Source organism: Psammomys obesus, unplaced genomic scaffold, assembly GCF_907164565.1.
Source record: "Psammomys obesus unplaced genomic scaffold, mPsaObe1.curated_primary_1811, whole genome shotgun sequence".
Lineage (NCBI taxonomy): Eukaryota > Metazoa > Chordata > Mammalia > Rodentia > Muridae > Psammomys > Psammomys obesus.
In genome coordinates, this window is record NW_026596091.1 from 3,794,294 (window position 1) to 3,819,476 (window position 25,183).

Consider the following 25,183-nt stretch of genomic DNA (forward strand, 5'->3'; position numbering starts at 1 on the left):
TCTTTCTTTCTTTCTTTCTTTCTTTCTTTCTTTCTTTCTTTCTTTCTTTTTCTTTCTTTCTTTCTTTCTTTCTTTCTTTCTTTCTTTCTCTCTCTCTTTCTTTCTTTTTTCTTTTTTCCCTCCCTCCCTCCCTCCGTCCCTCCCTCCCTCCCTCCCTCCTTCCTTCCTTCCTTCCACTCTCTGTCTCTTTCCTTTTTTCTTTCTCTCTCTCTCTCTTTCTTTCTTTCTCTCTCTCTTTCTTTCTTTCAGAGGGTAGCCCAGGCTAGCCTTGAACTGAGTGCATAGCCTAGAATAATCTTGAACTCCTGATCCTCTGCCACAACATGCTAAGTGCTGGGATCCCAGGAGTGTGTCCCTACACCTGGCTTCCTCTTTCATCCTCAGCTAAGCCATGTGTCCTGTCTTCTCTCTCAGTATCCCGTGGAAATCAGGAAGTACGAGTATGACCCAAACTTTGCCATCCGTGGACTCCATTATGACGTCCAGCGGGTGAGTTTGATCTCCTGTTTTTCTGTAGTTTCATGGTGTTTGGAAATCGAACTGCTCAATAAAACTACTGGCGCTTTTCTTTGTGAATGGTTTGGAGTGAAGTTCTTTGGGGTTGCAGAGCCAGATGATCTGAATATACTTGGTCGAGCCAGTTGGAAGAGGCACTGAGGCTTGCACCCTGGGTGTTGTTTGGGAGTGACGGTTAATGCTGGTGGTCATGTTGGTATGGGAGGAGCAGCCAGTTGTCATACTTTCTTTTGCTCATATGTCATTTCCTTAAAAAGCACCTCAGTTAACAAGTAAGGCTTTTGGAAACTGCCTGCGGTGGTCCTCAACCTGTGGGGCATGATCCCCTTGGGGGTTGAATGACCCTTCTTAGATATCACTTAAGACCATCAGAAAACACAGTTATGATTTATAACAGTAGCAAAATTACAGTTATGAAGTAGCAATGAAATAATTGGAGGAACTGTATTAAAGCATCGCAGCATGAGGAAGATTGAGGACCAGTGTGTTAAGGAAATGAAACACTGACAGGATTTATAACAACCCTGGGATCGCTCATTTTGTATGCAAATTGCTATTCATACGTGTGCACATGTTTATGTTCTTAAAGGCAGTGTTGATGAAGATTGATGCTTTTCATTATATCCAGATGGGAACTGTCTACAGGTAAGAGCAAGTGATGGTCCATTCATACCCGGGGGCTTTGGATTTCAGGTCCTGCTAACTGACCAGGGATGAGGGAAGTGGCTGTGTGTGCATCACAGGTCTGTCGCTCACTCAGTCATCAGGAATACAGGATGAGCCCTGGTGCATGCTAGTGCTGAGGGTTTGGCTACTTGGGTGCCTTCTGGAGCTTGAGGGTGAGTGCGAAGACACACAGGTGAGCACTACAGCCCAGAATGGCAGGTGGTGGTGGGCATACTTGCCCTCAGGTCATGAGGAACCATCAGGAGGAGGCTGTAGGGATGCTGTCGAGGGTCCTGGGAAAAGGCGTAGAGGGGCTGGGCTGCTGGGGTGATGGAGGGAGAATCACATTCTCACTGTGATGGTTAGCATGTTGGATATTAAGGCTGCTTTTGTTCCTTTTTAGAATTCATAGAAAGGCTGGGCGGTGGCGCATGCCTTTAAGTCTCTATACTCAGGAGCCAGAGGCAGGCAGATCTGTGAGTTCAAGGCCAGCATGGTCTACAAAGAGAGGTCCAGGACAGCCAGGGCTATTACATAGAGAAACCCTATCTGGAAAACAACAACAAAAAGTAAAAAAATGAAATTCTCACTGTTAAAATGAAGGGTTTTGACTGTTGCCATTTCCTTATTGGCGAGGGGCTCAGGAGAGTGGTCCGTATGTACTTAGTTTGTGTCTTATGATTTAAAACACATGTGGACTAGCTGGCTGCCATGGTGTACACCTTTAATCCCAGCACTCATGGAGGCAGAGGCAGGTGGATCTCTATGAGTTTTAGGCCAGCCTGGTCTACAGAGTTCCAAGGTAGCCAAGGCAATACAGAGAAACTCTGTCTTGAAAAACAAAACACAACAAAACAAAACAAAACAAAACAAAACAAAAAAAGTACTTGTGGATGGACTATAGTTTAGATTCTTGTCTCTGTCTTTTTTTTTTTTCTTCCTTATGAGAGTAAAACAGGTTTTCAGGTAGATGTTGCCAGTAGCCCTGTACCCTCTGCACACTAGTGTGGCAGACTCTTCAGAATTTTGTTGTTTTTCAGTGTGTATATATATGTATGTACTTGTGTAATACCCAGATCCCAAGTCCCCAAACGACCAACATGCTTTGAGTCCGATGAAAAACACATCTTGATCCACAGGCAGAAGGAGATTGTGTGTGTCACACCAGGCAAATCCCGCCCCCATAGTGACACACTTCCTCTAACAAGGCCACACCTTCTAAAAGTGTCACTCTCCGTGGACCAAGCATTCAAACACATGACTCTAAGGGAGCCATTCCTAGTCAAAGCACCACAGTCTCTGTTTCCTCCCTGGCCTCTTGTACACATGTGCTTTCTCTCCTGGCCCTTACAAGCGCCCCACATGCCGTTCATCCCCGAAATCATGGTCTCAGACTCTACTGGCCGCCTACTGTTTTAAAAATGAAGTTGAAGCCTTTGGCATAGAGCTAGAATTTTTTTTTAATTTTAATTTTTTTTATTAATTATACTTTATTTACTTTGTATCCCCCCTGTAGTTTCCTCCCTCCTCCCCTCCCAACTCCTCCCTTTCTCCTCCTCTTTTCTTCTTCACTCATGCCCCTCCCCAAGTCCACTGGTAGGGGAGGTCTTCTTTTCCTTCCTTCTGATCCTAGTCTCTTAGGTCTCATCAGGACTGGTTGCATTGTCTTCTTCTGTGGCCTGGTAAAGCTGCCCCACCCTTGGGAGGTAATCAAAGAACAGGCCAATCAGTTCATGTCAGAGACAGTCCATGTTCCCATTACTATGGAACCTACTTGAAGACTGAACTGTCATGGGCTACATCTGTGCAGGGGTTCTAGGTTATCTCTATGCATGCAACTTAGTTGGAGTATCAGTCTCAGAGAAGACCCCTGTGCTCAGATTTTTTGGTTCTGTTGCTCTCCTTTTGGGGCTTCTGTCCTCTCCAGATCTTACTGTTTCCCACTTCTTTCATAAGATTCCCTGCCAGAAGTCTCAGCATCTGCTTTGATAGTCTGCAGGGCAGAGCCTTTTATAGGCCCTCTGTGGCAGGTTCCTAACTTGTTCCCTGTTTTCTCCTTCTTCAATTGTCCATCCTCTTTGGCTTATCTGGATGGAGATTGAGCATTTTAGCCAGAGTCTTCCCTCTTGATTAGTTTCATTAGGTGTACAGATTTTAGTAGGTTTATGTTATATATCTATATGAGTGAATATATACTGTGTGTGTTTTTCTGCTTCTGGGATAGCTTACTCAGGATGATCTTTTCCAGTTCCCACCATTTACCTGCAAATTTCATGATTTTCTTGTTTTTTATTGTTGAGTAGTGTTCCATTGTGTAGATGTACCATACTTTCTGTATCCATTCTTCAGTTGAGGGGTGTCTTGGTTGTTTCCAGCTTCCAGCTATTACAAATAAAGCTGCTACAAACATGGTTGAGCAAATATCCTTATTGTGTACTTGAGCCTCTTTTGAATATATGCCTAGAAGTGGTATAGCTGGATCTTGAGGAAGCGCTATTCCTAGTTGTCTGAGAAAGAGCCAGATTTCCTGAACAGAATACCAACAGCACAGGCTCTCAGAGCAACAATCAATAAATGGGACCTCATGAAACTGAAAAGCTTCTGTAAAGCAAAGGACACTGTCCTCAGAAAAACAACAGCCTACAGATTGGGAAAAGATCTTCACCAACCCTATATCTGACAGAGAGCTAATATCCAGTATATGTAAAGAACTAAAGAAGTTAAAAAGCAATAAATTAAGTAATCCAATTAAAAAATGGGAAACAGAACTAAACTAAATTCTAAAACTAAACTAAACTAAATTCTCTGCAGAGGAATATCGAATGGTAGAGAAACACTTAAAGAAATGCTCGACATCATTAGCCATCAGGGAAATACAAATCAAAATGACCCTGAGATTTCACCTTACACCCATCAGAATGGCTAAGATAAAAAACTCAAGTGACAACACATGCTGGAGAGGTTGTGGAAAAAGGGGAACCTTCCTCCATTGCTGGTGGGAATGTAACCTTGTTTTGTTTTATTTTTCTTTATTAATTACACTTTACTCACTTTGTATCCCCCCCCACCATGGTTCCCTCCGTCCTCCTGTTCCAATCCCTCCCTTCCTCCACTCTCTGCATGCATGCCCCTCCCCAAGTCCACTGATAGGGGAGGACCCGTTTTCCTTCCTTCTGATCCTAGTCAATTAGGTCTCATCAGGAGTGGCTGCCTTGTCCTCTTCTGTGGCCTGGTAATGCTACTTCCCCCACGGGGGGAGGTAATTAAAGAGCAGGCCAATCAGTTCATGTCAGAGACAGTCCCTGTTCCTATCACAATGGAACCCACTTGGATACTGAACTGCCATGGGCTACATCTGTGCAGGGGTCTTAGGTTGTCTCCATGCATAGTCCTTGGTTGGAGTATCAGTCTCAGGAAAGACCCCTGTGTTCAGATTTTTTGGTTCTGTTGCTCTCCTTGTAGAGTTCCTGTCCTCTCCAGGTCTTACTGTTTCCCACTTATTTCATAAGATTCCCTGCACTCTGCCCAAAGGTTGTCCAAATAAGTCTCAGTATTTACATTGATAGTCTGCAGGGCAGAGCTTTTCAGAGGTCCTCTGTGTCAGGCTCCTGACTTGTTCCCTCTTTTCTCCTTCTTCTGATGTCCAGCCTCTTTGCCTTTCTGGATAGGAATTGAGCGTTTTACCAAGAGTCCTCCCTCTTGATTAGTTTCTTTAGGTGTACAGATTTTAGTAGGTTTATCCTATATTATATGTCTATATGAGTGAGTATATACCGTGTGCATCCCTCTGCTTCTGGGATAGGTCACTCAGGATGATCTTTTCCACATCCCACCATTTACCTGCAAATTTCATGATTTCCTTGTTTTTTTATTGCTGAGTAATATTCCATTGTGTAGATATACCACAATTTGTGCATCCATTCCTCCACTGAGGCGCATCTGGGCTGTTTCCAGCTTCTGGCTGTTACAAATAAGGCTGCTACAAACATGGTTGAGCAAATGTCCTTATTGTGTACTTGAGAATCTTTTGGATATATGCCTAGGAGTGGTATAGCTGGATCTTGAGGAAGCGCTATTCCTAGTTGTCTGAGAAGGCGCCAGATTGCTTTCCAGAGTGGTTGTACAAGTTTACATTCCCACCAGCAGTGGAGGAGGGTTCCCCTTTCTCCACAACTTCTCCAGCAAGTATTGTCTCTTGAGTTTTGATCTTAGCCAGGGAATGTAACCTTGTACAACCACTCTGGAAAGGGTTAGGTTTTTAATTTAACTCTTAGTCAGTCCTACACATGTTCTTGCCTTACTGGGTTTGTTAAGACTCTTAGTTACAAGTAACTGAACCCTAACACAAACCGGCTTAATAATAAGAAACTGCATTGCTTTCTTGAACTGTGGTCTAGAGACAGATCTGGGTGCAGGCATGGTTGGCTTTGAGTCTGAAATTGATATTGTCAGAGCTCGCTTCTCTTTCTTTCTTGTGTGTTTCTGTGTGTGTTCATGTGTGCTTGTATGGAGAGATCAGTCTCAGATGTTTTTCTCTGTCACTTTTCACTTTATTTTTGAGACAGGGTCTCCTCCTGAACTTGGAACTCACCAGTTTGACGAGACTGATGGTCCAGCAAGCCTCAGGGATCCACCTTTCTGTGCTTCCGTAGCAATGGTGGGATTATAGGCACAGAGCTCTTGTGTCCAGCTTTTTTCGTCATCGTGTTGTTAAATGTGGGTTCTGGGGGTCAGTTTTGGGTCCTCATGCTGGTGTGGTAAGTGCTTCCCCAGCTTTCTTTTCTGGCTCTCTTCCTGAGTTGGTGTTTTCAAGCAGCACTAGCTTGCACTCCCCAGCCCCTGGTCTGGAGAGAAAAGGGGGAGCTTTCTGCCATTCACAAAGGTTGAGCACAAGCCCCATCCTGCACAGTCCAGTAAAGGGAGTGCAGGAGCTGGGTGACAGCAATGCAGGCCTCTGCTCTGCATTCCCCTCGACTGCTTGGCCTGTCTCGTGCTCCTCCTCCCCCTCTCCTTGCCTCCTAAAAATGCTCCCACTCCTGCCCCTACTATGGTCTGTCCTATTCCACCCTTTCCTTGCCCTCTTTTGTTGTCCCTTTTGTTTATATGTCCTTTGTGCAGGAGGAGCCAGATGAGGTGTTTAAGAAGAAAGTACATTCAGGTGTAGGTCCTAGCCAGAGCAGAGTGGATCTCCAGGGCGCAGTGTCCTGGGCTTGAGTCTGGGGTTGTCTTCACTTCCTCCCTGTGAACTCCCACTCTGTTGCCTGCACACAAAGTCATCAGTCTCAGCAAGTTCTTGATGCTGTGGGAGCCTTGGTTTCTTTGTAAAACAGCCAACCTCAGAGCCTGCTCTGTGCAGCTGGTTGTGAAATGGAGGTGTGCTTGGGAAGGTGCATTTCCCATTCCCTTCTCAACTAGTTAACGGGTGGTGGGAAGAAAGCAGCAGTTCCAGTCTTGCTTGGTTTGAGATCTGTTACTGCAGATCATACCCTCAGGCTTATACCCTCAGATTATACCCTCAACCACAGCAGTGGCTTCCAAGGGCAAGGTCTGGCCCGTGGGGGTTTGAGCAAGCTTGCTTGCTTGCTTTCCTTGTATGGTTCTGTAGAAGGCAGCTTTGCCAGAGCTGTTCTCCAAGGTCGGTCTAGAATGATCTGGTTTGTTAGCAAGGTCTTATCTGATTGCTGAAGCACAGTGTTCTTTTGCTCTCAAAAGGCCAGGAGTTGTAGCCAGTTGCTCAGGCAAAATGTCAGTAAATGCAGTGGGGAGTGCAGACCCTGAGGACAAAGCATACACTGAGATGCATGCATAGTGTCTGCATCTTAGTGTCAGGTTGCTTTTTACCTGGTCAGCCTGTTGGAATTCCTGCTGATTGACTTTCCTCTGTGGAGGGCAGCTAGGCTCTCCGAAGTTTTCTAAATTCTGTGTCTCAAGTGCTCACCCCTGGAGAAGGGTGGAAGAGCAGCTCTCTGGGATGGGCAACTCCAGGTGAGCCGTGACACCCTCATAGCACACACCCAGCTTGCTGGTAGCCAAGGCCAGAATGACACTGGCTATGCAGGAGCCGCACTGATTTGCAAGTTTCAGGGGCAGGCAGACCGTGGGTGTGTGCAGATAGAAGCTAGTTCTTGTCACCTAGCACCCCTCTCACTGCGCTGCCTGCCTTGGATCACGGGTCTAATCTTCTTAGCCTCCTGCGCGACCTTTTCCATCTCAGCACTAAATGTTGGGGACTGTAGTGGAGGAAGAAGAATGAATTAGACAGGAATAACCTTTCTCTGCTCAAATGTATGAAAAACTCCACCCCAAAGGAAGTCCTTGGGAAGCCTTGCATCATGGTGGGTTGAGACCCTGGATTTAAATCCTGACACACTGCTTTCTACCTTGCTAACTTTGAGGAAGACACGTGGCCATTCCCGTGGGAAGAACACAGACCCCTTAGGACAGGCGACAAGTAACTGTGTGCCCAGCTCAAATACTACTTGGCATGTCGGAGATTGCATGTGGGATTAGTTATTGCTATAAATATCTGTTTTTTGTTTGTTTGTTTGTTTTGGTTTTGGTTTTCCAAGACAGGGTTTCTCTGTGTAGTCTTAGTGTTAGGTCTGAGAATTGCTAAAGGAAGACCCCAGACTCAAGTAGTATAAAAGGAAAGTGTTTATTCTGCAGAGAAAACCAGCATGCTGGGGTGGCTCACTAAAACAAAAAAGGCCCTAACCAAGAGGGGACCTTGCAGGACCTTTTTTAAAGCCAGAAAGGGAAATTCCTACTGTGGTTACATGACCTTGATTGGGATTGACTGGTGCCTTTGGAGGCTATGTGACTCCCATTAGGACTGGCCGGTTCCTTGGAATTAAGTCCTCTCGCTGGCTGTGATGGAACTCTGTGGAACAGGTGGCCTTGAACTCAGAGATCTGCTAGGATTAAAGGTGTGTACCACCACCGGGCATATATCTGGTTCACGTTACTAATAGAGGCCTACCTGCTGGATGTAGCTGCTGCCCTGGCACATTTTACCTCATGATAACAACAGGTTTCCCACCATAGCGGGGAAAACCCCATCGGTAGACAGACGTCCTGAGTCGTTCTCTCCATTGGGCACTGTATCGACACCATGTTTATTTCTTTTCAGAGGCCTCAGTGTTGTCCCTGATGAAGAAGTCATCGACATGTACGAGGGGTCCCATGTGCCCTTGGAGCAGATGAGCGACTTTTATGGCAAGGTAAGGCGAGCTACTGGTTCATTTGATCCATTTTCTCCTCTGGCTGGCTCTTCGGCGTCTGGGAAAACATCTTAGGGAGGAGGGACTCGGCTTTGGCCCTCAAAGGTCCTGGCCCCGGTGCTCCCAGGTGCCAGGTGAGGCAGAACATCAGTTAGAAGGGTGCCGTGGAGGAAAGTGGGGAGCAGAGGGAGGGAGAAAGATAGATACATCTGCTTCAACAGCTGGGCGCTTCTTCCTGAGAGTGAGCTACGAGTTAGTCAAGAGATGAATCTGCTGATGGCAAGAGCCAAGCCTTGAGCCCCTGGTGATTAGGGTAGGGGACACCTGTAGCTAAAGAAACTTAACCTCTTGGGCCCATCTGCTGTGTGTGTGTGATTGGTAGGATCCCCAGATTGGGTCTGGAGAGGGTGTGGAAGGGAGAGAGATTATAGAGTCACTGTTCGCTCTTTTCTCCCTTTGGTGGAGGCCTTTTCCATCTTCCATGTCTACCCCAGTTGTCACCATACCCATGCAGGTGCAGCCCCACCTCTTGGTCTATGTCACTAGCTGCTGCCAGAGAAGCGGTGTGGCTGTCCTGAGGTAGGCTGGAGAGTTCTGAGACTGAGGTCTACTCAGCCGCCTTTGTCTGGGCATGACCCCGGCTTTTCTCACCTCTGTAACCTCCTGAGAGGGAAGTGGTGCTGACACTTGGGAAAGTGTATGTGTGGGTTGGGGAGCAAGGAAAGAAGGAAAGGATGTAAGGAGAGGGTAGCCATGGATACCTAGTAAGAATCGCTTCTCATGAGGCTGAGGAACAAGAGAGCATATCACTTTCTTGCTGTTAGGTCCCTCTGTGCAGAGGGAGCCAAGTGTGGGTTCCTGGAAACCCCTGGCTTCCTGGCAGCCGTCCGCTGCCTGTCACCTTGTGAGATAGGGTCTGTGTTGCTAAGCCTGCCCTGCCTCTGCAGAGCTCTCACGGGAACACCATGAAGCAGTTCATGGATATCTTCTCGCTGCCCGAGATGACCCTGCTGTCCTGTGTGAATGAACACTTCCTGAAGAACAACATCGACTACGAGCCGGTGCACTTATACAAAGATGTCAAGGTGAGGGCCGAGGGCAGGATGAGTTCAGGGCTGTGGCTGTGTGGCTTCCCAGAGTAGGACAGCTGCTCTCTGGGTGTGTGTGGGCAGTTAGAGTTGTCCTGCTCTGGGTCACCTGCCTCTGTGATTGACTGTGGAAGTCATAAAGGGACATGGCTGTCTCAGAATAATCGGGGTAGCGTGCTCCATCACAGATGGTGCCCGCTGTGATCTGTACTTCTAATCCTCTGGCGGCCCTGCATACCCTTGTACCCTAAGCCTGCCCGTAAGGTGGATATTTCCTCTTCATGCAGGAGAGGCCACTGTCCATGCCCCATTTTCTCACCCATGAGGCTGAAGTCACCAGAGGGAGTCCTTCTTAAATACTTTTCAAATGCCAGAACAGAATTGCATACCTTTGTGGCATACAGGTGCTTTGCTGTACGCTGTATTCCACGAAGATGCCCAGGGTTGAGGCTGGGGTGGGAGGGACTAATAGGGAACCTTTCTTTCATATTCACAAGGGCTCTATGCGGCTCACTGAGGCCTGCAGAAGTGTCAGAATCCCACTGGAGGGCTGCAGACAGATACACACCCTTAGGTGCATAGACACACATTCTACAAGTTTACATATTAGATCATGTTCAGACTCACATTTATAGAATTATATGTATTAAGCTGTGTCAACTTTCTCAATACTAAAAATTATGTTCAGGTATTATTTATGTGGTAGATAATCATAGAGTACAGTTTTGTACTATAATCCAGTTTTATTAAAATTTTTTATTACTTATTTTTTTATTGTATTTCAGTTTCTTAGTAAATGAACATTTAGTACCTACCTATCAAGATTATTAAAGGTCTAAACAGCATAATATAAGTAAAGCAGCACAATAACTTGAACATGGTAATGTTTCAAATAATGTTAATTTCATGGAAATGTGAGTTTTAAAAATACATGTGTGTGGTGTTTTGAAATAATAATTCCATTTCTTTTATCTATGATGTGTTCCTATAGCCACAGTTTTTGTTGTTGTTTGGGTTTTTTTTTTATTTTTTTGAGATGGGGGTCTCACTTTGTAACCCTGACTGGTCTGGAATTTGCTATTGAAGGCCCTGCTGGCCCCTAACCCACAGGTACCTGCCTGCTTCTGTATCCTGAGTGCTGGGACTACAGGCCTGTACCACTATGCCTGTCCTAGCCATCATTTTCTTTTAATTGAATTTTCTTTCACACAGTATATTCTGAGCATGATATCCCAACTCCCCAACTCCTCCCATATCCTTCCCACTTTCCCTTTTGTTAAACTCCTCCCCTTTTTTCTCTCTTTGGAGGACAACAAACAACAGCAAAAGAACAGAATAATAAATAAAAACAAAGAAAGAGCACAAGAAACACATAGTTAGCTCATGAAAACACAGAGAGACCTTATTTACAGACAGAGGAGCAGCTGGGGCCAAACATACGCCAACAGTGTGTCACCGTTCCATTGAGTTTCCTCTGTGTTGGCCGGCTCCTGCTGGGTGTGGATGACCCACGCACTGAGACTGTTGGAGAAGACTAATAAAAAAATTATATATATTTAAAGATACATATTTCTATACCATTTTTCTTGAATGCTCGTGGCCAGTGTAATTTTTTTTTCTGAGGCAGGGTCTTTCGATGTAGTCCTGGCTGGTATGGAGATCAGGCTGGCTTCGAACTCACAGAAAACTGCTTCTGCCTTCTGAGTGCCAGGATTAAAAGTGTGCACCACCATGCCTAGCTTGCTGTGTGTGTGTATGTGTGTATGGGTGTTTTGTCTGCATGCATGTCTGTGTACTGTGTGTGCCTGGTGTCCTAGTTTGTTGTAAGCCACCACATGGGTGTCAGGAATTAAACCCAAGCTCTGGAGAGCAACCAGTGCTCTTAATTATTGAGCCATCTCTCTAGTTCCCTCATGCAATGTAGACTTTTGTCCTGATTTCGGGGTTGAGATTTGAAGGATGCCTGGTAGTTTCTCAGCATCACTTTCATAAAAATTTGGCTAAGTTTATGTGGTGTTTAATTCCGTATATGTAAGACTCATTTGTAACAGAGGAGGAAGGTTTTCACAAAGGTCCAGTCTTTGCTACAGGGCTCACTACTGCAGCAGCAGGCACCTGTGGAGAGTTGATAGTGCTCCAGGCTGCTCTGGGGGCTTTATAGTAACACATTAAATCTTCGCATTGGGGTTGGAGGGAAGCGCCACCGTTATCATCGCCCCCACGTTAAAGACACTGAGGCACAGGCAGCTTGAGGGTTTTGCCTAAGCTCATGCAGCTAGTAAGTAGCAGAGGCTAGATTTTTAATCCAGGCAGTCTAGCTTGTGTTTAACTATTGCCTTATTGCCCTCTGTGTTGTGTAAAACTGAAATGGGTTTATGGTAATTGAGATTAAGTTTACAGCCCAGAGTGGCCATGTGACAGAAGTCCACACACGGTATAGTGTAAGACTTAGGTGCCTGCCACTGGTACCAGAAAGTGTCCATGGCCCTCCAGCAGTCTAAAAAGGGTAGCTACGCAGCCCCCACCCACAAGAGGAATTCTGCAGTGACACCTAGTGACCTCATGCTGCCCCAACCCTGAGCCTACAGTGGACTTTCTGTCATTCCCTCGTTCCTGCCTCTGCCACTTGGATTGTTGCTGCCTGGTAACAGTGACTTGGGCCTCCAAAGAGGAGGCGTCCTTGGTTCTCTGCCTTTGCCTTGCCTCACAGAACTGTCTGCATCTAGACATGGAGAAGGAAGGACACAAAGAGGCAAGGCAGGGACTCACCATCCTGCATGAAAACAACAGTTTGTCACATGGGACTTCATTCAGAGTTACACAATTGACCTTTTAAAAATGAGTCGTTTGGAAGTCTCATTGGTAACAGCGCTGTCACTGTGGACTCACGTCTCTTCAGGCCACTGGGGTGAGGGGGATGGTGTTGGGATGTGTAGCTCACACTGGGACTAACTCCAGCGCCCTCAGCTCCTTTCCACTGATGTCAAATCTGCCTTTTGACAGGATTCCATAAGGGATGTCCACATCAAAGGAATAATGTACCGAGCAATTGAAGCGGATATTGGTATGTACTCAGCAGTATCTGCCGAGTTGCCGTGGCCATTTAAACATCACACCCCACCCAGGGCCTGAGCAGGGACCGCAGGTGTTCCCTGCGTATTGTTTAAGGGCTGGCAGTGTCAGCATCTCCTCTCTGTCTAGGGCTTGGTGTCTGTCAGTCTAATTCTAAGAGCGGTGATGGCAGCTCCACTCCTACCATCCTCCCTTTCACCGGGCGTGTATGTGCCTGTGTGGTATCCTTGTTCCCACTGCAGCGGGCACCCACACATGGCTGAGTCAGCCTTTCTTTTTCTTTTTTTTTAATTTTATTTTTTTCTTAGCAGTTACATTTTATTAACTCTGTATTCCAGCCGTGTCCCGATCCCTCATTCCCTCCCAGTCCCTCCCTCACTCCCTCCTCTCCACCGTGCCCCTTTCCAAGTCCATTGTTAGGGGGGACCTCCTCCCCATTCATCTGATCCTGTTTTATCAGGTATCTTCAGGACTGGCTGCAAAGCTCTCCTCTGTGGCCTAACAGGACTGCTCCTCCCTTGGGGGGTGGGGAGGCCAAAGAGCCAGTCATTGAGTTCCTGTTAGAAATAGTCCTTGTTCCCCTCACTATGGGAAACCAATTGGTTACGGAGCTACCACAGGCTACATCTGAGCAGAGGTTCTAGGTTATATCCATACATATATAAGGATATAACCATATCCTTGGTTGAATGTCAGTCTCAGAGAAGACCCTGTGCCCAGATATATTTGGTCCTTGTGGAGCTCCTATCCTTTCCCCATCAGACTAACTCCCCTTCTTTCTTATGATTCCCTGTACTCTGCCAAAGGTTTGGTCATGAGTCTTTGCTTTGAAAACACTGCTAGTTAGAGTCTTTCAAATGCGCTCAGTAGACTCCTGTCATACGTTCAATGCACATCCCATCTGTCTTTCTAAACGAGGATTGATCATCTTACCCCATGTCCGCTCTCTTGATTATCTTTTTTAGGTGTACAGATTTCATTATGTTTATCACATCTAATAGGTCTATATAAGTGAGTATATACCGTGTTTGTCTTTCTCCTGGGATATTTCACTCAGGATGATCTTTTCTAGATCCCACCATTTGCCTGCAAATTTCATGATTTCCTCCTTTTTGATTGCTGAGTAGTATTCCATTGTGTAAAAATACCACAATTTCTGTACCCATTCCTCCGTTGATGGACATCTGGGTAGTTTCCAGGTTCTGCCTATTACAAATAAAGCTGCTATAAACATGGTTGAGCAAATATCCCTTTTGTGTACTTGAGCAAACTTTGGGTATATACCTAGCAGTGGTATAGCTGGGTCTTGAGGAAGCACTATTCCTAATTGTCTTAGAAAGCGCCAGATAGATTTCCAGAGTGGTTGTACCAGTTTACATTCCCACCAGCAGGGGAGGAGGCTTCCCCTTTCTCCACAACCTCTCCAGCATGTGTTGTCCCTTGAGTTTTTCATCTTGGCCATTCTGATGGGTGTAAGGTGATATCTCAGGGTCGTTTTGATTTGCATTTCCCTGATGGCTAATGAGGATGAGCATTTTTTAAGTGTTTCTCTGCCATTCGATATTCCTCTGTCGAGAATTCTGTTTAGCTCTGTTCCCCATTTTTTAATTGGATTACTTGGTTTGCTGCTTTTCAGCTTCTTTAGTTCTTTGTATATACTCCATATTAGTCCTCTGTCAGATAAAGGGTTAGTGAAGATTCTGTAGGCAGTCGTTTTGTTTTGATGACAGTGTCCTTTGCTTTACAGAAGCTTTTCAGTTTCATGAGGTCCCATTTATTGATTGTTGCTCTTAGAGCCTGTGCTGTTGGTGTTCTGTTCAGGAAGTTGTCTCCTGTGCCAATGAGTTCTAGGCTGTTCCCCACTTTTTCTTCTAACAGATTTAGAGTATCTGGTTTTATGTTGAGGTCTTTGATCCACTTGGACTTTAGTTTTGTGCAGGGTGATAAATATAGATCTATTTTCATTTTTCTGCATGTGGACATCCAGTTGGACCAGCACCATTTGTTGAAGATGCTGTCTTTTTTCCATTCAATGGTTTTGGCTTCTTTGTCAAAAATCGAGTTGAGTCAGCCTTCCTTGAGACTTGCGTTTCCCCACTGTGCCTAGGACACTGCTTGCCACCGATGCCCATCTTGTAAGTGCCCCCAGAGTGCCTGATTTCTTCCCGACTGTGTGAACTTTTCTCTTGTTCCTAGAAAAGTACATCTGTTATGCCGAGCAGACCCGTGCAGTGCTGGCCAAACTGGCTGCCCACGGCAAGAAGATGTTCCTCATTACCAATAGCCCAAGTAGCTTTGTGTAAGTCCCACAGTCAAATGCCATTCGTTTACCATCAGTTTGCAAGGAAAAAAAAGTTCTTCCCTTTGATGTCAGCTCACCTGGCTGCCTTGTTCCAGAAACAAAGGGATGCGATATATCGTGGGGAAGGACTGGAGGGACCTGTTTGACGTGGTCATAGTTCAGGCGGAGAAACCGAACTTCTTCAATGATAAGCGGAGGTGAGGGCCCGTCTACTGGGGGACTGGGGTGTCTGTGTGAATACAGGAATAACATCTCTTAGTGAGAGCCAGTCACAGAATCATAAGCATCTGGGACTCAGCTTCTAATCTGTGACCCGCCTAACACTTAGCTTCGGGAACAGTTCCATGGCACATGGCAGACAGAGTTCTCAGTTCAGTGTGGGTTGCTGCGGTTCTGTGAGTCAGGCTTGAGGAAATTGAGACTACAGTGGAAAACAAGGATTAATACCGTACAGCAAAGTAGGTCTTTGGCTCCAGATGTGAAGTATAAGAGAGCACCACCAATGCCAGACTGCCTCATGGCAGCTCTTGAAATAGAACTAATTGGTGCCCTTTTTTGTTTTGTTTGTTTTGAGACAAGGTTTCTCTGTGTAGCCCTGGCTGTCCTGGAATGCTCTTTGCAGAGCAGGCTGGCCTTGAATACACAGAGATCTGCCTGCCTCTGCCTCTCGAGTGCTGGGATTAAAAGTGTGTGCCACCACCATCCAGCTGCTGTTGAGGATTCTTATGGTAGCATTCTAAGAAAAGCTCTGCCTTTCTAATGATCTAATGGTCTGTAGTTGGTGGCCTGCCTTTCCTCTGGGTAGCTCCTAGGATCCTAATGTATCTGAAGTTAGTGTGGTATGTGTACAACTGTGATGCTAAGTTCAGCACAGAGAATGAGTTTTGAGTGCGGTCGGAAGCTACATGCTCGCCATGTTGCTTACAGAGCCTTTACACCATGCTTAGGTTCCTGTGAGAGCTGGGCTTCCCTTCACCCAGGCTTTTCTGAAGTGTTCATGACGGTGGAGGGGTTGGGCCCACACTCTTCTTGGAAGGACCCAGCCCAGCACTGTTTTTCCTCTTGTTCTGGATGTCTGGAATAGTGGCTGAGACATCCCTATTCCTTCTGTTGTTTATGAAAGCCAGCAGTTGAAGATGACTCATTACTCAGAATATCCATGTGAGGAAGTATTAAGCAGCCACTAAAGATGATGAATTTGGCTAGTAAAAGCAGCCAGCATGTCTTACTGCTAATGTGTTTGAGAATATGACATCACACGAGAGATTGCTGACAGGATTAAAAGAAAAGAGATATAAATAAAAGTGTACAAAAAGATCTTCATGTTCCTCAGAAAAGGAAAACTGGGTTCTGATACCTACAGTGAGTTTCTATTTTTGTGACTGGAGAAACAGTTATGCAAAAAGGTACCCTGAGTCCCATGGACTGTGCTTTCAGGGTGAGTCCCATCCTAGCTACTGCCTCTGCCCTCCACCTGACATTTGACCCAGGCTGCCAGAGCCCCCCATTCCCCATAACATTTGCAGGCAGCAGTGTCTGTAGACCCCTTGTGAAGCAGGTGCTCTCTGCATTGCCACACATCCTAGAGCAGCGGTTCACACATGAGATACCCTGCGTATCAGATGTTTACATTATGATTCCCAACAGTAGCAAAATGACAGTTTTGAAGTAGCAACAAAAATAACTTTTTGGTTGGGAGTCACGGAAGCATGAGGAACTGTATTAAAAGGTGGAAGCTGCAGGAAGGTTGAGAACCGCTGTCCTAGGGAAACCTGCTCACAGGCTGTGCTTGCAAGGGTGGTTGACCCTACAATGATTATTTTTCTTTGTTCTTTATCACCTACTCGTGGGTAGTGAGTCTGTGGTGGGGCCTGTGTAGTGTGGCATGGAGTGACCGGGGCCAGGGGATGCAGTGAGGTTTGTGGTTCAAGAGCTATCTACTTCCTGTTCTCAATGAGTTCCCATTTTGTATTTTGTGGAGAGGAGAGACTTAACAGTTATCATGTGTCCTAATAACATTTTGCTTTTCTGTTGCTAGACCTTTCCGAAAGGTGAATGAGAAAGGTGTCTTGCTCTGGGATAAAATCCACAAACTACAGAAGGGCCAGATCTACAAGCAGGTACCTACGCCTTCACCAGTCTCTTCCTGTTGTTTTACAGCTAGCAGTCACAGGGCTGGATACAGAGACTGGCCAGGTGCTTGGGACAGTCGGATATCTTAATTGACTGATGATGATTAGATGGTAAAACTTAAGTCAAAGTCAATGTGTTTTTAGTATGCTGGTACTCAGATTGACTCAAAGTTGGCCATTTTAAAAAATAACATTTAAAATATTACCCTCTATAATAAAATGTAAAATGTCAGTAGTAAACCTCTGAGATTTCTCTTTGAGGCACATTGATCTTGGCTTATTATTACTCACCCAACATATTTGCTGCTGAGAAGCATTTCATGTGCATCCTCTAAAGCTGTCAAGAGTTCACACAATGGCTGAGCGTTCTTATGTCACCACAGCTGTTTTCTTTACTGAACATTCTTGGTGGGTTGTAATAGCCTGCTGGATTTAGCAATGAGTGTATTCTCTAGGCTTGAAAAATTATTCTTAATTCAGTCAATTTACTTCTAAAAAATTAGAAGATTTAGATATGGCTAATAGAACTTTCTGTAAGAATGTTCTCAAAATACATTGGGAATGCTCACCATCAGGGCATTGGCAGAAGGGATCAGCTGTAATAGTTACAATAAAATTCATAGTCATTTATATGGAATGATGGTCTCAGCATGTTTGGTTAGTGTAAAGATAATTGCAAAGAGGCTTATGTAATCTGAAATGTTGTTGTTCCTGGCTATGGTCCTACTATGCAGTCCTGGCTAGCCTGGAATATGTAGACCAGGCTGGCCTCGAACTCACAGAGGTCCTCCTGACTCTGCCTCCAGAGGGCAGGGATTAAGGTCGTGTACCATCATGCCTGACTGTGAAATTTTTTTAGAGTACATTTGTCATCAAGGAAAGAACTGAAAGATTTTCCATGAGTGTACCTTTAGCTTTATATGTTGATACTTTAAATAAATCCTAAGAGTTAAAAACAATTCTTGCAAGTTTTAAAGCAGGTTTTGTAAACTATGGGCTACTGAGTTTCCAACCTGTAATGATTTATGTTCCTCTTTCATTCAGGGCAATTTGTATGAGTTTTTGAAGCTCACAGGATGGAGAGGATCCAAAGTGCTGTATTTTGGTGACCACATATACAGTGACCTGGCGGTGAGGAGCCTTTTTTCCCGGTGGGGATGGCTGTCTTCAACTCCATCTAGTGGGGATTCTCTTTCCTGTTGGGTTATCTTTATGGTTTTCTGAGAAACTAGGAGTGGGTCACAGTTTTGAATGTCTCACTTTTACAAAGCGGGAGAGATTAGAGTTGTGAAAAGATAGATTTTTTTCCCCTCTCTTTGAAATGATGGAAATTAGAAATGTACTCAAAGATTTAATTAGGAAACTTCTATTTAAATCACTCTGCTATGTACTCCCTAAATGCCAGGAACCTTTTTTCCATCAATATGTCAAAACCTTTTATCAATATGTCACTAACTTCAAGCGCGCATGCAAATGCTCACAGCCAGCTGCACTTCTTTCTAGTCAGTCACTTCTGAAGAGCAGAAGCTGGCATTGCCAGGAGCTGGAGGAGGCCTTTTTTTTTTTTTTTTTTAACAAAACTGATATCCTGGCCTGTTGTGAACTCACAGGGTTGTGATATGTGGTATAAAAATGCATTCAAGTGTGCTTGCATTATCTGATCGTTTCAGGCCTGAGGGTCTATGGTTCCCCGTAACCCAGAGGGCCTGGTACATGGTAGAGGTACCCCAGAGGTCTGGGAAGTGCTGCAGTATTGAATAAAGGACACTTCCCACACAGGCACAGGGCTAGGACTGAGCCAGGGTTAAGTGTGCATGCCAGGCAAGTGCTGTACTGCTGATCTTGCTTCCAGGTCCTCTTTAAAGACTGCATCTCATAGCGTATGGCTGAAGCTTTCCTGGAAATCCTGATCTCGTGCTGGACAGTGCGGTGCTCGGATTCCAGCTGCACCGCACTCAGCTTGAATGCGGACCATTTGGAGCCTTTGGGTTGAACCTCTCTCCCTGTCCCTGACCTCACAGATCACTTTTTACCCCCACAGACCGTGGTTAATGTCTCCATGGCCCCCTCCCAACACACACACAGCACCCCACTCCGTGCAGCAGCTGTGAGTCACAGCCATCATTTCCAGAACAGAAACTTTCTCTGGGTGAAATGGTCAAAGCCCGGGGGCCAAATTGGTTTTAATTAAGTGTAATTCATCGCATTCAACTTGGTTAATAACTAACCATTACAATGAAAGAGTGACTGAGCGAATGCCTCCCTTGTCTGGGGAAGGGAGCACCGTGGTGAGTTCTGAGGGACTGACACATCTTTCGGTTTGTGTGATCAGGACCTGACGCTGAAGCATGGCTGGCGCACTGGAGCCATCATCCCCGAGCTGCGGTCCGAGCTCAGAATCATGAACACGGAGCAGTACATTCAGACCATGACATGGCTGCAAACCTTGACTGGCCTCTTGGAGCAGATGCAGGTTAGGGTGCTGTTTCTGTTTTCTCCATCTTTTCTTTTTCCCTTTAAGCTAAAGATAGTTACTGATCAAAACAATGTCCCGTGTTTTCTGTGTAATCGTGAAGTATAAGGTTTAAGTTTTCCTCAGCAGAATGAAGAGTTGCTAGTGGTTATTTTGACCTTTCCTCTTGATGGGATTTTTATGAATGCCCCCAGAGCCATCTGGAGAGCCTTTCCAGGGTCTCAAAGGCAGGTACTATTTCTGTGCCTCTGTTGGTGAAAATATGTTCATTAGTGTCCATTCAGCTATGTTCAGCCACCCACTTTGCTTTTAGATTACCCGGGGGCCTTCCCTGCACTGGCCTCAGTTTCCCCATCTGTAAAATGAAGGGTCTTCTGTAATGAACATGCCTATGTAGGCACCAAAGAGTCGCAAAGCAAGTCGGGATACCAGGTTGGCTTCCAATGGCACTGTGACTAGCTGCTTTCTGGAGTTCGTTGGCGAGTCATGCATCCAGCCTGGGGCAGTTAAGACAGCATGCCTTTGCTACACTCTTTTCCTAGATCAAGATACTGCCCCCTCTCTTGTATCTATGACCACTTTTCTGGGCTATTCCCACCCCATCTCATGAGCTACCTTTAGTCTCCTTTCGTGCCTTTCAGCTGGCCATGCTCTGTGAGTGAGTGAAGATGATTTTAGGTTAGTTGGCACAGATGGCCACTCTTGGCTGGCACACCTGCAGCCTCTGGTCATGGCCTGCTGCCCACAGCTTCTGCCAAGCTCTCTCCCAGGGTGCACATTCCAGCGCGTGGGCCCCCGCACGTCCTCCGGGCCTGGGTTCTGGTAGGCTCTCGAGACCTGGGCTCTTGGCTCCTCTGGTTGGAGTTTTGTTTTGCTTTCTTTACTGTGTCTGCTATGAGGTGATTTTCTAAAAATATTGATGGGCTAATGCAGCTGAGCCTGCACCTGTCTCATGGTGGTGGTAGTTCTTCCTAGTGAGCCTGCCGTTGTGCTGAGTGCTCCCATGGCACACGGATTCTTAAAGGCCTGTATTTTCCGGCGCAGTCTTTCCATTTTAGAACAAGGAGGCTGGGCTTTGAGAGCATAGAATGATCTGGGAGGCTCAACTTGAGGCGTTGTGATGCCTAAGTCTGGGCTTTGCAGCACTGCCCTGAAGTGCTTGCTGCTTTAGTTGGCAGATGGAGCTAAGAGTCTGTGATAGTCTTGTTTTTGGGCCCTCTTTCTGTGTTTGTATTTTAGTTGCCTGTGGTTAAGTGGTCCAAAAATATGAAATGGAAAATTTTGGAAACAAGTAATTCATAAATTTTAAATAATGTTTACAGTATAGTGTTAAAATTACTGTTCTATTATTAGTTATCTCTTATCTTGTGCCTAATTTATAAATTGATCTTTGGTATAGGCATGCACACATAGGAAACACAGTACATATAAGGTTTGATAGTGCCCACAATTTTAGGTTATTGGGGCTTGGGGATGTACCCTGAAAGTAAGGGAGATGGCTCCTGCCTGATTTGTATTTTTTTAAAAAAGATTTATTTATTATGAATACAGTGTTCTGTCTGCCTGCTCACCAGCAGAGGGCACCATATCTCATTTTAGATGGTTGTGAGTCACCATGTGGTTGCTGGGAATTAAACTCAGGACCTTTGGAAGAACAGCCAGTGCTCTTAACCTTTGAGCCATCTTTCTAGCCCCTGACTTGTATCCTTTCTATGACTAAATGCACAAGTGACCTCCCTGTGAAGACTGTGGTGATTGCATTACAGTTGGCTCTGGAAACAGGTTTTGTTGCTATCCCCACCCCTTATGAAAAATGTTCCATACCTGAGAGAATGTTAGCACTGAAAATATTTCTGTGACAGACAGAATGAATTACACAAGACATAGATTAGGGGACCAGGAAAAGGGAGTTAGCACTTACATTTCCACCCTGATTTCATAGGAGAGGAAACAGGCTGAGAGTCACAGTCACTCTTCTAACTAGAGGAGTAATTAGAGTAGTCTGCAGCCTGAAGCCATGTAGGCTGGCTGACTTAAGGCTAGGGCCTTCTGCTTGTTTCCTCTTCTCCGCTCTCTGGGGTGAGCCTGAGAGCGCAACCTGCATGTGTCAGTGATTCCGGAGCTCAGCAGAGAAATCCTTAGGGTTGGCCTCACACCCATGTACACACAGCTCTTGGGTCTCTTCCTGCTGCTTCCCCTCAGCTCTGAGGATTAGAGTGCTCTGTCAGGTGTGGCTGCCATGTAGCACGGGGTGAGGCTGATCAGTTAAACATATCCAGATGAGTGTCTTTCCCCATGCCCTACCCGCACCATCACCCAACCTGGAAAGTTCCATGTGTTTCCATTGATCTGATGACTCCTGCTTCTCGAACTCTCGCAGGGTGGTTATTTTCAGAATAAACAGCCCATTGTTAAGAAACGTATCCTGTGAGATCAGGTTTAATTTGGGGAAGAGCAGCGCAGTGTCGTTTAGAGTTAAGCCTGATGAAATAAGCAGCAGAATAGAATTTCTTCCTTGGCACTGAAGGATGTTTAAAGTCGTCGTGACTAAGGATGTTAGAGCTGGTGTCATAGACCTCTGCAGGGCCTGTTCAGGCCACGTGTGGACTTGGGGTCAGCAAATTTCTTTGAAGGCCAGAGAGTGGATATTGTAGGGTGTGTGGGCTGTGTCCTAAGCACTCAGTTTTTCTCAATGCAGCCATAGACAGTGTGAGCACACAGCTGTAGCTGTCCCAATAAGCCATGGATGCTGAAATATAGATTTCATTTTCATGGAATTATTCTTCTGTTTCTCAACCATTTCATTAAGAACCCCCATTTGTCAGCTCACAAGCAGACAGTAGAGTGGGTACTTCCTGGATCTGGCTTACCTGGTGGCAGCTGTTGGGCCGGCCTGGTTTCGGTATCCTGTCCAGACAAGGGGGTGGGCGGCGATGCATTGATTGGTCAACCTATGTTTTGCACACACAGAGCTGATTCTCTTGAGTGACAGCTGTGCGGAGGAGGATGGGTGAGTGCCTGTGGGTTTCTGGTTAGTCTTCCCATGTTAGCTGCTCACTCTGGAGGACACACTTTTCCTTTAAGTGAAAGAAGTAAGTAGTAATAATAAGTTAGTGGGTAATAATTTAATTAATAATGAAGCAGTAATACGTAATGTCATAAATAACTTAGACCCAAGTACTGTCAAGTAGACTGCAGATACTTGAGGCTTGTTTGACAGTGTGCCTCGGAGGGGACAGAATTGGAGAAGGGATAGCACAAAAGAGGTAGGTTTTCTCAAGTAGAGGGACAAGCACGTTTAGATGCTGATAACATGGGTATAAGTGAGGAGTTTGCTAATGCCTAAGTGATGGAGAAAGTCTTGGAAGGGTAGGAGGGAGGGAGCCATAGCCAGGCCCAAGAAGAAGCTATATCAAGACAGACTCACAGAGGAAGGTGTCCCCTGCTCTGAGCATGCTGTTCTCCTTTTTTGTATTTCCCCTCACAGCCTGTGGTCCTGGGCTGCTGGAGACCACCCATTATCCTTGGGTGCCCTCTAAATTCAGGACCAGGGCTGGTGAGATGGCTCGCTGGATAAAGATGCTTGCTGACAAGTGTGGTGTCCTGAGTTCAGCACTGGGAGCCCAGAAGAGAATGTGGTCCTGCAGGTTGTCCCTGACCTCTCACCTCCACATGCTGAGACATACATGCTGATTTAGAACAAAAATCAGAGCAGAGGCAGCTGTCAAAGTGGAGTGCTCATGCTATCTACCCCAGCCCTCGCAGGGCTGGCCTGAAGACTGTTCCTTGAACTTGGAGGTTCCAGTTGACTCTTTCCATGTACAGAGCCTGCACTGGGCTTCACCTGAAGGCTAGCAGTGGAGAGGAGAATTTGCATGGCTTCTGGCAGCTACTTGGAGTAGTTTTGGCAGTTGTCAGTCTAGCCACCGCTCTGGGGACTTTTCCCTCTTGCCACTGTGGTCCCCTCTCATTTGCTCTGTGCTGCTGTCAATCTACCATAGAGCAGTGGCTTAAGGAACACCTGTGTCCTGCAGTTCTGGCGACTGGGAAGTTCATGACTGAGATGCCAGCAGTCACTGTTGGTGAGACCTGGCTTTCCCTGGGGGCCTCTGTTGGTGGAGGGGTTAGATTGTTTCCAGAGCACTGATCTCGTTGATAAGGGCCTCACTCATGAGTTAATTATCTCCCTCAGGCCAGACCTTCTACTACCATCCTCTTGGAGGTGAGCATTTCTGCTCAGGGATGTTGGAGGGATGCAAGCACCTGTGTCTAATGAGCTCCTTCCTGCTTATGTGAGGTCCCGGGGGCCTATAGATTAAGATGGAGTTGTGGCCAGAGTTGAGGCTGAAGTTTTCTCTTACAGATTGTGTTATTGCACTGTTTTGCTATGGCCTGTTTCCACAGTGGCCGCCATTTTTTTGCCTGTGTGTCTTAAGTATTTGGCACAGGCAGGCCTGGTATTGAGTGGGTATTGAATGAATGTACACATATGCACAAATACACACACATACACACATGCACATACATCCTCCCCCCCCAGATTTTACAGGCATAGACATTCCTTGAGGTGCCCTATGATTTTACCACTAAATTCTCTGTGTCTTAGAGCCTAAATTCTGTGGTGGGTGGTTTGTTAAAAATATGAACACCAAGGCTGTAAGGTGGATCAAGAGTTAAGAGCACTGGCTGCTCTTGCAGAGGTCTCAGGTTGGATTCCTGGCACCCCCATGGCATCTGTCCCTAGGTATCTGAGGCTCTCTTCTGGTCACTGTGGGCGCTGTACGCATGTGATGCGCAGACATGCATGCAGGCAGAGCACCTGTACCCGGAGAAAAACAAGATAAATGTGAACACTAACTAAAAACATACCTATAGACACCCCCCTGCCCAAACAAAACAAAACTCACAGCAGTGCCAGCTCAGGGGCCTGGAGCTGGAGTAGACACAGGGTATGTTCAGTGATGGCGGCCTCCTGGGCAGTGTGGACACATACCAGGCAGGAAATCCAAGTCTTAGGCTCGTCTGGGACACGTTTTGCCTCGATGACTGTTGAGCTGGGCAGGTGTGACTACAGGAGGTGTTTGGCTGTCCCTGGCGAAGCAGGTGGTTCGCTGTGTAGTCTTGTCCCCTGGGTCCTGAGGTTACCTCACCGCCCCCTGTAGCTGTGAGTGCCCCTCACCATGGCTGTTTGGTAGTGGAGACCCTGCTGAGGTACCACTTACTGGCTGGTGCTGAGCTGTCTGCCACTTTGTTTCTGCCATTTGCTCACATTTTGACCCGTCAGAAAATCCTTCACATTTCCTTAATGTAACATTAGAGGATAGAAAAACTAAACCTATCTGCTGCCCCACTGTACTGCATAAGTTAAAAACATTTCAGTGTGCATTTCCAGATATCCTGCAGTTAGAATCTGTGGATGGAGCTGGGCGTGGTGGTACATGCCTGTGATTCCAGCAGTAGGGGAGGCAGAGGCAGGCAGATCTCTGTGAGCCAGACTGGTCTACAAAGTCCAGGCCATCCAAGGCTATACAGAGAAACCCTGTCACAGAAAAAAAAGAAAAAGACAAAGGAAAAAAAAAAAAAAAAAAGAACCCGTGGATGTACTGGCATGCACCCCAGGCCCACTTCTCAGCCATTGTGTTCATACTCAGGGAGAAGGGATAATAGGCATCATGTAACATGTATTTATCATGTAATACATGTGTATAAGGGGC

The 25,183-nt window shown here is 46.1% G+C and overlaps 1 protein-coding gene across 1 annotated transcript in view; it reads left to right on the forward strand.

The window, feature by feature from the left end:
• Nt5dc3 (5'-nucleotidase domain containing 3) overlaps window positions 1-25,183 on the forward strand; it is a 61,301-nt gene that overhangs the window by 28,483 nt on the left and 7,635 nt on the right. The window contains exons 3-12 of the mRNA XM_055627754.1: window positions 415-489; window positions 1,106-1,161; window positions 8,312-8,402; window positions 9,350-9,487; window positions 12,494-12,554; window positions 14,759-14,861; window positions 14,960-15,061; window positions 16,903-16,984; window positions 18,041-18,127; window positions 19,329-19,469. Of these exons, the coding sequence (XP_055483729.1) occupies window positions 415-489; window positions 1,106-1,161; window positions 8,312-8,402; window positions 9,350-9,487; window positions 12,494-12,554; window positions 14,759-14,861; window positions 14,960-15,061; window positions 16,903-16,984; window positions 18,041-18,127; window positions 19,329-19,469 (936 nt within the window). The remainder of the gene's footprint in view (window positions 1-414; window positions 490-1,105; window positions 1,162-8,311; window positions 8,403-9,349; window positions 9,488-12,493; window positions 12,555-14,758; window positions 14,862-14,959; window positions 15,062-16,902; window positions 16,985-18,040; window positions 18,128-19,328; window positions 19,470-25,183) is intronic.